General features: G+C 37.0%; 1 protein-coding gene across 4 annotated transcripts in view; it reads right to left on the bottom strand.

Moving 5' to 3' along the window:
- DENND4A (DENN domain containing 4A) overlaps positions 1-14,696 on the bottom strand; it is a 132,302-nt gene that overhangs the window by 12,143 nt on the left and 105,463 nt on the right. For all 4 annotated transcript variants that reach the window (XM_089907088.1, XM_022579810.3, XM_030761702.2 and 1 more), the window contains 4 exons: positions 5,779-5,968; positions 1,868-1,962; positions 267-442; positions 26-172 (listed from right to left, as the gene is read on the bottom strand). In XM_089907088.1, the coding sequence (XP_089763214.1) occupies positions 26-172; positions 267-442; positions 1,868-1,962; positions 5,779-5,968 (608 nt within the window). The remainder of the gene's footprint in view (positions 1-25; positions 173-266; positions 443-1,867; positions 1,963-5,778; positions 5,969-14,696) is intronic.

The raw sequence follows: 14,696 nt of genomic DNA, 5'->3' as shown, positions 1-14,696 counted from the left end.
TATAGTTCCACATAATCATAATTACCTATTTAGATCAAAAGTCCCTTGAACAGAGAGAACAGATGTGTCAAGACCAGAGGCTGATGTTGAGATACAAGACTGCCTTGTCTGCCTTGAAAAGGAGGATGGAAAATGCATATTTTCTGTAGACGGGCTTGACTTCAAAAAGTATCTGTAATGTGAATCAAAGGAGCTTTTTGAGAAAAGAGATATTCTAGGAAACATGATCCTTAAACATGAAGGGGAAAAAAAGCATAAATCATTACCTTCCAGGTCGTCTTAAATCTCTTATTTCGATGTTCAGAAAGGGCAAGAAAAGATTGCCACAAAATGGGCAGGTTGTATTGAGATTTGAATCATCTGCTGTCCAGCCAGCCATGATTTCCTCATCATGGACAAGACAATCACAGGTTCTACAACGAGAGCAGCTCGAGATAAGAACCTATGGGAGAAAACAGCATTTTATAAAGTAAGCCGGTTAGTGCAATTACAATTTAAAAACCATTTCAATTCATATATCTACTGGAAAAGTAAAACTCAGAAGGATTCAGAAGTTACAAATGAAGAATGGATTACATTCAGTACATTATATAATATACTCATCTTTAACTATTTCACCTAAGTCTATTCCAAAACTTTTGCCTGAAAGGGAAACTTGCATTTAAGTGAGGATTTTTACCATTATAATTACGTACTATAAAATCTGCCATGATTTTATTAATGGAAAACTAAACCCAAGTATTACTTTGTTAATACACAAAATAGGTATTGGTAATTACATGTTATAGATCTGTGCTACTCAAAGTGTGGTCACCAGTAGGGAGCTGGTCCACAAACTCTTACTGGTTTGTGATGAGCTAAGTAAAGAAACTGAGAAGAGGATTTGGAGACCTGTAAACTAATTGCTGTAACAGCTAAGTCGGTGATCAGTAGATTTTAGAAGAGTAACAGCCATGACAGATTGGAACTTAAAATCAGCAACCAAAAAAACCCTGGTCTGTAACTACAGACAGTTTAAGAAGCATTGCTATAGATAAATGTAAATGCTGTCATTACATTAAAATATAGAAATTCCTGAAGCCATCAGAAACTTTGTAAACTGCAACATCAGTGCTCATCATTTATTTTCCAGCTGCATGCAAATTTATTTTCCAAATTTATGCGAATTAGTGTGAAACAGAAACACAAATGTATTTGGAAGCAATTTTTACACAAAAATTAGGGAAAGTTTTTAAAGTGTAAAACTATAACCTTTTTATTGCAAGAAAATGGGATATAGCAGCATACCCAGCAGATATCTACATCAAACTGACACAAAGAATGAAAAACATGATGGAAAAAGTTGACACAAATGCCAAAACTGCTCCCTATATCCTCATCCAAAAAGTGTGCCTGCACAGCAAAATTAGTTACAAGTGTTTAAGTTGTGAAATAGGGACTTCCCTTGCAGTCCAGTGGTTAGAACTCCGTGCTTCCACCGCAGTGGGTGCGGGTTCAATCCCTGCTTGGGGAACTAAGATCCCGCATGCTATGTGGTACGGCCAAAACAAAAAAGAAAAAAGTGTAATAAGAATTCAAAGAGGACATACATAAAACAAGGGGTAAATATAAATACTGGAAATAAAAATGCTTTTGTATGTTGATAAACATGAAAGGAAGTATGGAACTTTTCTAAACAGAAGAAGTCATATGACTTCAATAATCTGAAATACTAGATACTTTACGTTTATTCAGGAGCAATATACATTCTGAAATTTTCAGATGCCATATATTTAACTTTTTATCATTCTACCAGAGACTATCAGCACTTAAGAAATGTAAATTTTATTAAGTAGTACATGAAGATGTTCTTTTGATTAAATTGTACCTCCATTGCATAGTTCTGGAAGATATTTGTATTACTCGTGTTGCAGGAAGATGCCACTTCTGATTTCCCAGGTAAGGCAAACTTGGACAAGGATCCTGTTCATTATTAAAAAACAAAGAGCAAAACCATTAAAATTAACAGAAAGGATATGAGAATCTTTCACTTTCATAAATTCTCTGGTAAAATGTCAAACAGTTTTATTTAAAACTATTTAAGATGATAAAGGTAATTTAAGAAAAAGCAAATAATGAAAAATGTTTTTCAACATATGCCTTTGTGTACACCTAAGGAAATGTGCTTTAATTCATTACTCACTTATTAAGCACTTTGTACAGACTAGAAGGCATTCCAGTTGTTTGTAATTACTGTTTTGCTGTTTCTATTCTTACATGCTTTAGATAAAAGAAAGTGTTTAGTTCTAAGGTCTAAAAAGTATAAAATAGCTGATCTTATTTCAGATCATGAAAAGAATTACTGGCAACTCTCTGCCTTATAAGGATCTTTAAAATCTGGAACAGTAATCTTGCTTTTAAACACTAGGGAAGAGTTTCCAAGTACATTCTTAAGAGCAAAGGGATATTAGCAGGTATTAAAATGACAACAAAATAAGGGCAGTTCTGTGGTCAAGTCAATTGCTGACAGTGGCTATATCTAGTTAGGAAAACTGGAAGTAATCAATACATTTTCTATACTTTTTTTTTCCCCAGTAGTTACTACATTTTATGAATGAACAATGGTATTTTTATAAATATAAAGGTTAAAAAAAAGTAACAGTATAAACTATCAGTTCCAAGAAATAGAGAGGATAGGAAAACATGTTAAACACCACCATGGGGATGCATAATCCAGACTAATGATCTGATTGCTTCAGCAAATAAATGACAAGGGAGAAAAAAAACATAGCTCTAGAGCTTCCTCTAGCCCTAGGCTCTGCCACACAGACAAGCAGAGAGGTGGAGAGCTGAAGCTTCACATCATCCTTGAAGATGATTAGAAATGGTGGCAACTAGAGTTCTTTCCTGATGGTCCCCCAATAACCTTCTGTAATCCCCCTCTGCTAAAGCTAGTTCAAAATTGCTATCTATCAGCCTTGACTAATTCAGTCATTTATGTGGGCAGCCTACCTCTTATATCTCATCAATCTACAGCAAAGAATAAATATTCTTTTTAGCAAATACGAATCAGGTTGTGAGGTAAGTCTTATTTACTTAGCTCAATAAACAGTTCTTGCATGTTAGAAAAAAAATAAGAGGCTGGGAACTAATCACCTGATTTCTTCATGAATATACAAAAGGGGGAAAAAACAGGGAACAAAGATGAGAGGGAGTTAGTAGACATATCAAACAAATGCAACAAGTGGACCTTGTTTGGGTCTCAATTTGAACAAACCAGCTATAAAAAGAGTTTCGTGAGATAGTTGTGAAAATTTAAGTATATATTTTATATAAGATATATGATATTGTCACATTAAAAAATATGATAATAATATGACAATTTTGTTTTGAAAACAAATGAATGCTTCACAAAAGATACTGTATGAGTCCATAACATGTTCAAAAATGGCCATGCTGACATACAGTGTTAGAAGATGATGTTCATCTGTGAAGGGAGTGGTGAGTAGATGTGGTTATGAGAGGGGGTTCTGGATGCTGTTTATGTTGTGTTTCTTTCTTTTTTCTCCTCCCCACCCCGGAAACATTTATTTATTTATTTGGCTGCACCAGGTCTTAGCTGCATTATGCAGGAGCTTCGTTGCGGCATAGAGGCTCTTTAGTTGTGGCATGTGGGATCTAGCTTCCTGACCAGGGATCGAACCCAGGCCCCCTGCATTGGGAGCAAAGAGTCTTAACCACTGGACCACCAGGGAAGTCCCAAGGTTCTGGCTCTTAATCTGATACCGGTTAATCAGTTGTCCTCAATTTGTGAAATGTACAGTATTTACATACATAAAAATGTACACACTACATGTATAACATAGAGTAAATAATAAATGTATTAAATAAATAAACTTTAATAAAAAGTTACAAAGATATAACATTACAGTCCTCATGTTTTAGATATATCAATACATGTTGAAGTATTTATGAATAAAATTATATATTGTTTGGGATTTACTTTAAAATAATCCAGTGGGGAAGGAAAAAATGTTGGCAGCAGAAGAGAGGCGGAAAAGATAAAACAAGATTGGCCATTTGTTGATAGTTGCTGAAGTTGTGTGAAGGGTACGTGGGAGCTCATTGTGCTATTCCTTCTACTTTTGTGATTGACTATTTCCACAATAAAAGCTTTTTAAAGTAGCAAAGATGCAAATTTGAAAAACATTATAATGCATTCATTCCTCACATCATATAACAGGATAACTTTCAAATGGATTAAATATTTAAATCAGGGGTCAAATCTATTTTTGTATGACCACAAACTCAGAATAATTTTAACATTTTAAAGCACTGTTAAAAATAAGAAAAAGACAAAAAAGAATATGTGACCGAGATGTATGTGGCCCACAAAACCTAAACTATTTACAATATAGCCCTTTATAGAAAAAGTCTGCTGACCCCAGAAAATGTTAAAAAGGAAATCAGAAGTATGAGAAGAAAACAGTGGTGAGCCTAGGGAAGGGGAAATCTTTCCTAATAACTCAAAATCCAGAAGCAATAGGGCAAAAACTGATAAATTTGATGACATAAAATTAAAAAGTTTTATGTGGGGAAAATAAAAATCCCTGAACTTGACAAACTTGGAAAAGCATCTGCCACTTATATAAGAGACAAAGGATTAATTCCCTAACATAAAAAAGAGCTATTAAAACTTAAAAAATGTGGGGAGGACCAAAAAGTGAAAGTGAAATGTAGGCAAAGGACAGTTCACAGAAAAAGAAACACAAGTAGTCCTTAAACACATAGATGGATATGCAACTTAATTTATAAGATAAAGAAAAATGAAAACTAAATTGAAATACATTCTTCACCTATCAGATGGCAAAAATCTGAAAAGTGTGCTAACATATTTTCTTCACAAGGCTGTGGGGAAATAGGTATTCTTTTTTTTTTTGAGGTACGCGGGCCTCTCACTGCCGTGGCCCCTCCCATTGCGGAGCACAGGCTCCGTACGCGCAGACTCAGCGGCCATGGCTCACGGACCCAGCCGCTCCGTGGCATGTGGGATCTTCCCGGACCAGGGCACGAACCCGTGTTCCCTACATCAGCAGGTGGACTCTCAACCACTGCGCCACCAGGGAAGCCCAAAATAGGTATTCTTATATACTACCTGTGGGAATACAAAATAGTATACCCCTGAGGAAGGAACCTGGCAATATCGCTTCAAGGAAAAACTTGGAAGTATCTTCCAAAAATACCCTGGCAAAAATATAATATGACATATATGCATCACAGTATTATTTATAACAGTTAAACACTGAGAACTTAAAGTCCATCAACAGGGAAGTGGTTAAAATAAACCAATACATCCACACATGATGAACAATGCAACTGTAAAAAATGAATGAGGGACAACACTATGTGATGATATGGAATGCTCTTCAGAATATAGTGTTAAGTGAAAAAAGCAAGGAACAGTTAAGTGTTTATAGCATGTTACCTTTTGAGTAAGAAGACAAGGAGGTATTAAGAACACACAAACACACACATGCTTTTTAAAACACATTAAAAAAAAAAGCACATTAAAAAAAGCAACAATGAAAGGATAAATCAAAATGAATAAAAATGGCTACCTCTAGGGACAGTAACAAACCAAGATGAAGGGATGAGGATGGAAGAAGCTAGACTTCTCTGAAAGTGCCTTGGTTCTGTATTGTTTTGAGCCATGCAAATCTTTTACAAAATTAAACATAAAGGAGAAAAAGTAAAGGTACCACAAATCAAATGCAGTATGACCGAGCTGTTTGGACAAACCTTCTAAGGAGGAAGAACCTTCCAGGCTTGTTCTGCTGAAATCAATTCCCTTAGTCCCTGCAGTGGCACTGCTTTCCTGACAAGAAGTGGCTCCTTCCAACTCGTGGCAGACCTCTTCATCTGTTAAAGAGGTAGATTCAGAATCCTGGGCTCCCACTGAAGAAAGACTGGTACGATCAGAACTTTGATCCTAAGGACATAATTATAAGCTTAATTTCCTTCATATTTAAAGTTAGTTATTTAAAAGTTCACTTCAAAGGCAGAGGAAACGCCTAATTACTCAGATGATCAGTTAATTAACATTACAACTTCTAGCAGAAAAAACACCCCAACCAATTTTACAAGGGCATACTGGACAAACATGAGCTGGAGATCAATTTTAAAGACAGCATTTCTTAGTAAGATCAAAGCAGATACCTGTTAGTTAGATAACTGCTAACTTTAAGTCTTTGTTTATTGTTAATTTTCTTCCCTGCAAATCCCAGCCCAGGATGATACCATTAGAAAATTACATTTTAATCTCTTTTAATTTCATTTATGTTTACATTTTATTCTTTTCCATAACAATCCAGGTTTCAAAGACATGTATTTCTAGTTTTCAATTTTGAGAACACCAAAGTATAAGTATTTTTTCCTGGTTACACCAGTAATATGTAAGAAAATTTGATAAACTTTTGTATGAAGAAAAAAAATTTTTTTAATAACTGTAATTCCACTGCCCAGATAATACATAGGTGTGTGTGTGTGTATGTGTTACTGAGTTACTTTTAATATTACTTGAAAATTTTTATTGGCTTTTTGGCTATATCTCATTGTGTTTTTTATTTAGTGGGTGCTCTAGGGATTGCAATACATATACCTAATCATTTACAGTGGACTAAAAATTAGTATTGTACCACTTCATATATAATAATATACCGATAACAAATGTCAGTAGGGTGAGTCTCTTAATCACTATGAAACCTCTACACATACTGAAAATCCCATCAGATAACGTTCAAAGTTTTCTTTTGTCCAACTGCAAGTATTTTAAGGAATTTAAAAAGGTTTCAAGGGACTTCCCTGGTGGTGCAGTGGTTAAGAATCTGCCTGCCAATGCAGGGGACGTGGGTTCAAGCCCTGGTCCAGGATGATCCCACATGCTGTGAAGCAACTAAGCCCATGCGCCACAACTACTGAGCCTGTGCTCTAGAGCCCGAGAGCCACAACTACTGAAGCCTGTGTGCCTAGAGCCCATGCTCTGCAACAAGAGAAGCCACCGCAATGAGAAGGCCACGCACCATAACGAAGAGTAGCCCCCACTCGCTGCAACTAGAGAAAGCCCGTGCGCAGCAATGAAGACCCAATGCAGCCAAAAATAAATAAATTTTTAAAAAAAGAATATATATGTATATATAGCTGAGTCACTGTGCTGTACACCTGAAACTAACACGACACTGTAAATCAACCATACTTCAATAAAAATTTTTTAAAAAAAGGTTTTAAAAAAGGGGTCTTATAGAGATTGGTTCAAGATGACGGAGTAGGACAGGCTCTCACTCCCTCCTGCGAGAACACCGGAATCACAACTAACGGCTGAACAATCACTGACAGAAACACACTGGAAATCACCAAAAAAAGATACCCCACATCCAAAGACAAAGAAGAAGGCACAATGAGATGGTAGGAGAGGCACAATCACAATAAAGTCAAATCCCATAACTGCTGGGTGGGTGACTCAAAAAACTGGAGAACACTTATACCACAGAAGTTCACACGCTAGAGTGAAGGTTCTGAGCCCCACGTCAGGCTTCCCAACCTGGGGGTCCAGCAACGGGAGGAGGAATTCCTAGAGAATCAGACTTTGAAGGCTAGTGGGATTTGACTGCAGGACTTCGACAGGACTTGGGGAAAGAGACTCCACTCTTGGAGGGCACACACAAAGTAGTGTGTGCATCGGGACCCAGGGGAAGGAGCAGTGACCCCAAATAAGACTGAACCAGACCTACCTGCTAGTGTTGGAGGGGCTCCTGCAGAGGTGGGGAGTGGCTCTGTCTCACCATGAGGACAAGGACACTGGCAGCAGAAGTCCTGGGAAGTACTCCTTGGCGTGAGCCCTCCCAGAGTCAGCGATTAGCACCACCAAAGAGACTGGATAGGCTCCAGTGTTGGGTTGCCTCAGGCCAAAGAACCAACAGGGAGGGAACCCAGCCCCACCCATCAACAGTCAAGTGGATTAAAGTTTTACTGAGCTCTGCCCACCAGAGCAACAGTCAGCTCTACCCACCACCAGTCCCTCCCATCAGGAAACTTGCACAAGCCTCTTAGATAGCCTCATCCACCAGAGGGCAGACAGCTGAAGCCAAGAAAAACTACAATCCTGCAGCCTGTGGAACAAAAACCACATTCACAGAAAGATAGACAAGATGAAAAGGCAGAGGGCTATGTACCAGATGAAGGAACAAGATAAAACCCCAGAAAAACAACTAAATGAGGTGGAGATAGGCAACCTTCCAGAAAAAGAATTCAGAATAATGATAGGATGATCCAGGATATCGGAAAAAGAATGGAGGCAAAGATCGAGGAAAAAGAATGGAGGCAAAGATCGAGAAGATGCAAGAAATGTTTAACAAAGACCTAGAAGAATTAAAGAACAAACAGAGATGAACCATACAATAACTGAAACGAAAACTACACTAGAAGGAATCAATAGCAGAATAACTAAGGCAGAAGAATGGATAAGTGACCTGGAAGACAAGATGGTGAAATTCACTGCTGCAGAACAGAATAAAGAAAAAAAGAATGAAAAGAAATGAAGACAGCCTAAGAGACCTCTGGGACAACATTAAACGCAACAACATTCACATTATAGGGGTCCCAGAAAGAGAAGAGAGAGAGAAAGGACCCAAGAAAATATCTGAAGAGATTATAGTCGAAAACTTCCCTAACATGGGAAAGGAAATAGCCACCCAAGTCCAGGAAGCGCAGAGAGTCCCATACAGGATAAACCCAAGGAGAAACACGCCAAGACACATAGTAATCAAATTGGCAAAAATTAAAGACAAAGAAAAATTATTGAAAGCAGCAAGGGAAAAATGACAAATAACATACAAGGGAACTCCCATAAGGTTAACAGCTGATTTCTCAGCAGAAACTCTACAAGCCAGAAGGGAGCGGCATGATATACTTAAAGTGATGAAAAGGAAGAACCTACAACCAAGATTACTCTACCCGGCAAGGATCTCATTCAGATTCAACAGAGAAAAGCTTTACAAACAAGCAAAAGCTAAGAGAATTCAGCACCACCAAACCAGCTCTACAACAAATGCTAAAGGAACTTCTCTAAGTGGGAAACACAAGAGAAGAAAAGGACCTACAAAAACAAACCCAAAACAATTAAGAAAATGGTCATAGGAACATACATTATCGATAATTACCTTAAACGTGAATGGATTAAATGCTCCAACCAAAAGACACAGGCTCGCTGAATGGATACAAAAACAAGACCCATATATATGGTGTCTACAAGAGACCCACTTCAGACCTAGGGACACATACAGACTGAAAGTGAAGGGATGAAAAAGATATTCCATGCAAATGGAAATCAAAAGAAAGCTGGAGTAGCTATACTCATATCAGATAAAATAGACTTTAAAATAAAGAATGTTACAAGAGACAAGGAAGGACACTACGTAATGATCAAGGGATCAATCCAAGAAGTAGATGTAACAATTATAAATATATATGCACCTAACATAGGAGCACCTCAATACATAAGGCAACTGCTAACAGCTATAAAAGAGGAAATCGACAGTAACACAATAACAGTGGGGGACTTTAACGCCTCACTTACACCAATCGACAGATCATCCAAACAGAAAATTAATAAGGAAACAGAAGCTTTAAATGACACAATAGACCAGACAGATTTAATTGATATTTATAGGACATTCCATCCAAAAACAGCAGATTACACTTTCTTCTCAAGGGCAAACAGAACATTCTCTAGGATGAATCATAACTTGGGTCACAAATGAAGCCTCAGTAAATTTAAGAAAACTGAAATCATATCAAGCATCTTTTCTGACCATGACGCTATGAGATTAGAAATCAATTACAGGGAAAAAAACGTAAAAAACACAAACACATGGAGGCTAAACAATACGTTACTAAATAACCAAGAGATCACTGAAGAAATCAAAGAGGAAATCAAAAAATACCGAGAGACAAATGCCAATGAAAACATGATGATCCAAAAACCTATGCGATGCAGCAAAAGCAGTTCTAAGAGGGAAGTTTATACCTATACAAGCGTACCTCAAGAAAAATCTCAAATAAACAATCTAACCTTACACCTAAAGGAACTAGAGAAAGAAGAACAAAGAAAACTCAAAGTTAGCAGAAGGAAAGAAATCATAAAGATCAGAGCAGAAATAAATGAAATAGAAACAAAGAAAACAATAACAAAGATCAATAAAACTAAAAGCTGGTTCTCTGAGAAAATAAACAAAATTGACAAACCATTAGCCAGACTCATCAAGAAAAAGAGGGAGAGGACTCAAATCAATAAAATTAGAAATGAAAAAGGAGAAGTTACAACGGACACCACAGAAATACAAAGCATCCTAAGAAACTACTACAAGCAACTCTATGCCAATAATATGCACAACCTGGAAGAAATGGACAAATTCTTAGAAAGGTATAACCTTCCAAGACTGAACCAGGAAGAAACAGAAAATATGAACAGACCAATCACAAGTAATGAAATTGAAACTATGATTAAAAATCTTCCAACAAACAAAAGTCCAGGACCAGATGGCTTCATAGGTGAATTCTATCAAACATTAAGAGAAGAGATAACACCCATCCTTCTCAAACTCTTCCCAAAAATTGCAGAGGAAGGAACACTCCCAAACTCATTCTATGAGGCCACCATCACCCATACCAAAACCAGACAAAGATACTACAAAAACAGAAAATTACAGAACAATATCACTGATGAATATAGATGCAAAAATCCTCAACAAAATACTAGCAAACAGAATCCAACAACACATTAAAAGGATCATACACCATGATCAAGTGGGATTTATCCCAGGGATGCAAGTATTCTTCAATATACGGAGATCAATCAATGTGATACACCATTAACAGATTGAAGAATAAAAACCATATGATCATCTCAATAGATGCAGAAAAAGCTTTTGACAAAACTCAACACCGCTTGATGAAAAAACCCTCCAGAAAGTGGGCATAGAGGGAACCTACCTCAGCATAATAAAGGCCATATACGACAAACCCACAGCAAGCATCATTCTCAATGGTGAAAAACTGAAAGCATTTCCTCTAAGATCAGGAACAAGACAAGGATGTCCACTCTCACCATTATTATTCAACATAGTTTTGGAAGTCCTAGCCACGGCAATCAGAGAAGAAAAAGAAATAAAAGGAATACAAATTGGAAAAGAAGAAGTAAAACTGTCACTGTTTGCAGATGACATGATACTTACATAGAGAATCCTAAAGATGCCACCAGGAAACTACTAGAGCTAATCAATGAATTTGGTAAAGTTTCAGGATACAAAATTAATGCACAGAAATCTCTTGCATTCCTATATATTAATGATGAAAAATCTGAAAGAGAAATTAAGGAGACACTCCCATTTACCACTGCAACAAAAAGAATAAAATATCTAGGAATAAACCTACCTAGGGAGACCAAAGACCTGTATGCAGAAAACTGTAAGATACTGATGGAAGAAATTAAAGATGATACCAACAGATGGAGAGATATACCATGTTCTTGGATTGGAAGAATCAATATTGTGAAAATGACTATACTACCTAAAGCAATCTACAGATTCAGTGCAATCCCTATCAAATTACCAATGGCATTTTTTACAGAACTAGAACAAAAAATCTTAAAATTTGTATGGAGACACAAAAGACCCCGAATAGCCAAAGCAGTCCTGAGGGCAAAAAGGGAAGATGGAGGAATCAGACTGCCTGACTTCAGACTATAATACAAAGCTACAGTCATCAAGACAATATGGTACTGGCACAAAAACAGAAATATAGATCAACCCACACACCTATGGTCAACTAATCTATGACAAAGGAGGCAAGGATATAAAATGGAGAAAAGACAGTGTCTTCAATAAGTGGTGTTGGGAAAACTGGACAGCTATATTTAAAAGAATGAAATTAGGGCTTCCCTGATGGTGCAGTGGTTTAGAGTCTGCCTGCCGATGCAGCGGACACGGGTTTGTGCCCCGGTCCAGGAAGATCCCACATGCTGCGGAGCGACTAGGCCCGTGAGCCATGGCCACTAAGCCTGCGCGTCCGGAGCCTGTGCTCCGCAACGGGAGAGGCCACAACAGTGAGAAGCCCACGTACCGCAAAAAAAAAAAAAAAAAAAAATGAAATTAGAACACTCCCTAACCCCATACACAAATATAAACTCAAAATAGATTAGAGACCTAAATGTAAGATCGGACACTATAAAACTCTTAGAGGAAAACATAGGAAGAACACTCTTTGACATAAATCACAGCAAGATCTTTTTTGATCCACCTCCTAGAGTAATGGAAATAAAAACAAAAATAAACAAATGGGACCTAATGAAACTTAAAAGCTTTTGCACAGCAAAGGAAACCATAAACAAAATGAAAAGACAACCCTCAGAATGGGAGAAAATATCTGCAAACGAATCAAGGGACAAAGGATTGATCTCTAAAATATATAAACAGCTCATGCAGCTCAATATTAAAAAAACAAACAAACCAATCCAAAAATGGGCAGAAGACCTAAATAGACATTTCTCCAAAGAAGACATACAGATGGCCAAGAAGCACATCAAAAGCTGCTCAACATCACTAATTATTAGAGAAATGCAAATCAAAACTACAATGAGGTATCACCTCACACCAGTCAGAATGGGCATCATCAGAAAATCTACAAACAACAGATGCTGGAGAGGGTGTGGAGAAAAGGGAACCCTCTTGCACTGTTGGTGGGAATGTAAATTGATACAGCCACTATGGAGAACAGTATGGAGGGTCCTTAAAAAACTAAAAATAGAATTACCATATGACCCAGCAATCCCACTACTGGGCATATACCCAGAGAACACCATAATTCAAAAAGACACATGTACCCCAATGTTCATTGCAGCACTATTTACAACAGCCGGGTCATGGAAGCAACCTAAATGCCCATCGACAGATGACTGGATAAAGAAGATTTGGTATATATATACAATGGAATATTACTCAGCATAAAAAGGAACGAAATTGGGTCATTTGTAGAGACGTGGATGGATCTAGAGACTGTCATACAAAGTGAAGTAAGTCAGAAAGAGAAAAACAAATATCGTACATTAACGTATATATGTGGAACCTAGAAAAATGGTACAGATGAACTGGTTTGCAGGGGAGAAATTGAGAGACAGATGTAGAGAACAAACGTATGGACACCAAGGCAGGAAAGCGGCTGGGAGTGGGATGAATTGGGAGATTGGGATTGCCATGTATATACTGATGTGTATAAAATGGATGACTAATAAGAACCTGCAGTATTAAAAAAAGGGGGGGGGTCCTTTCATATTAACCAGATATTTACCATCTATTTTACTCTTTCTTCATTTCCAAAGACCCAGGTTTCTTTGTGGTCTAATTTTTCTTCAGCCTGAAGAACTTCCTTTAGCGTATTTTATACAGCAGGTCTGCTAGTCATGAATTCTTTTCCTTTATCTGAAAATGTTTATTTTCACCTTCACCCCCTAAAGAATATTTTCACTGGATATGGAATTCTGGGTTGACAGGCCTTTTCTTCAACAGGTTAAAAGTGTTGTTCCACTGTATTCTTCCCTCCACAGATTATGATGAAAACAAGTTGCCATTCAAATCCTTATTCCTCTGTAGGTAATATGTCATTTTTGTTTAGTAGCATTCAAGATACTATTCTTGTTTTTTTTTTTTCTAGCAGTTATTTTCTTATTAGAAATGGATATCTTTGGTTATTAACAGTTTACTTTTATTGTTGTTTTCTTTGAGTTATCCTGTCTATAGTTTACTGAGTATCTGCAAATCTAAATCTTTTACTAAATTTGGGAAATTTTATCCATTATTTCTTCAAATATTTTTCCTACCATAATCTCTTTCTCCAATTCTTTTGGAATCCCAATTTTATGTTATACATTTTGATATTGTCCCACAAGTCTCTGAGGCTCTGTTCATTTTTATAAAGTCTCTCTCTGTTCTTCCAACAGCATAATTTCTGTTACTCAATCTTTAAGTTCAATGACTCTCCTTTGTCATCTCCATTCTGATATTGAACCCATCCAATGAGTTTATTTCAGAGTGTATTTTTTATGATAAAATTTTTTGACAAATAATTAATTTTTCTGGTTAAGAGTTCCTTTCTTTTCTTATTTGAAATGTGTTTTTTCTTTACTTCAGGGAATCTAGTTATAATAGCTGCTTTAAAGTTTCCGTCTGATAATTCCAACATCGGGGTTATCTCAGGGTTGTCTTTCCCTTGAGAATTAGTCACATTTTCCTGGTTCAAGTAATTTTGGATTTTATTTTGGACACCATGAATGTTATGCTGTGTAGTCTGGGTACTTTTATAATCTCTTGGAGAATGTTGAGCTATTGTATTAGCAGGCAGTCAACTAAGTTATGTTCAGATTGTAATTTGTGTTTTGATTTTTGTAGGTGGTGATTTAATCCCCAGTTTAATTCTCTAAGCCTTGTCCATGCTGGTCTGCATCTATCCCATGTATGTGTAGCTCAAGGGTGAGGCTCAGACTTGTGTGGGCCATGCACAGAATTAGGAATCCTTCTTTCACAGATTCCCCTCATACTCTCCAGCCCACAGAGACTCCCTTCTCTGGTTCCTCTGTCCAGGAAATATGGGGATTCACTTGAAGTTTTAGC

This window comes from Delphinapterus leucas, chromosome 2 (genome assembly GCF_059928025.1).
Source record: "Delphinapterus leucas isolate spDelLeu-1000000601 "Yukka" chromosome 2, BTC_Dleu_Yukka2, whole genome shotgun sequence".
Lineage (NCBI taxonomy): Eukaryota > Metazoa > Chordata > Mammalia > Artiodactyla > Monodontidae > Delphinapterus > Delphinapterus leucas.
Note: the sequence above shows the minus strand (reverse complement) of the source record. Positions and strands in the feature narration are given on the sequence as shown.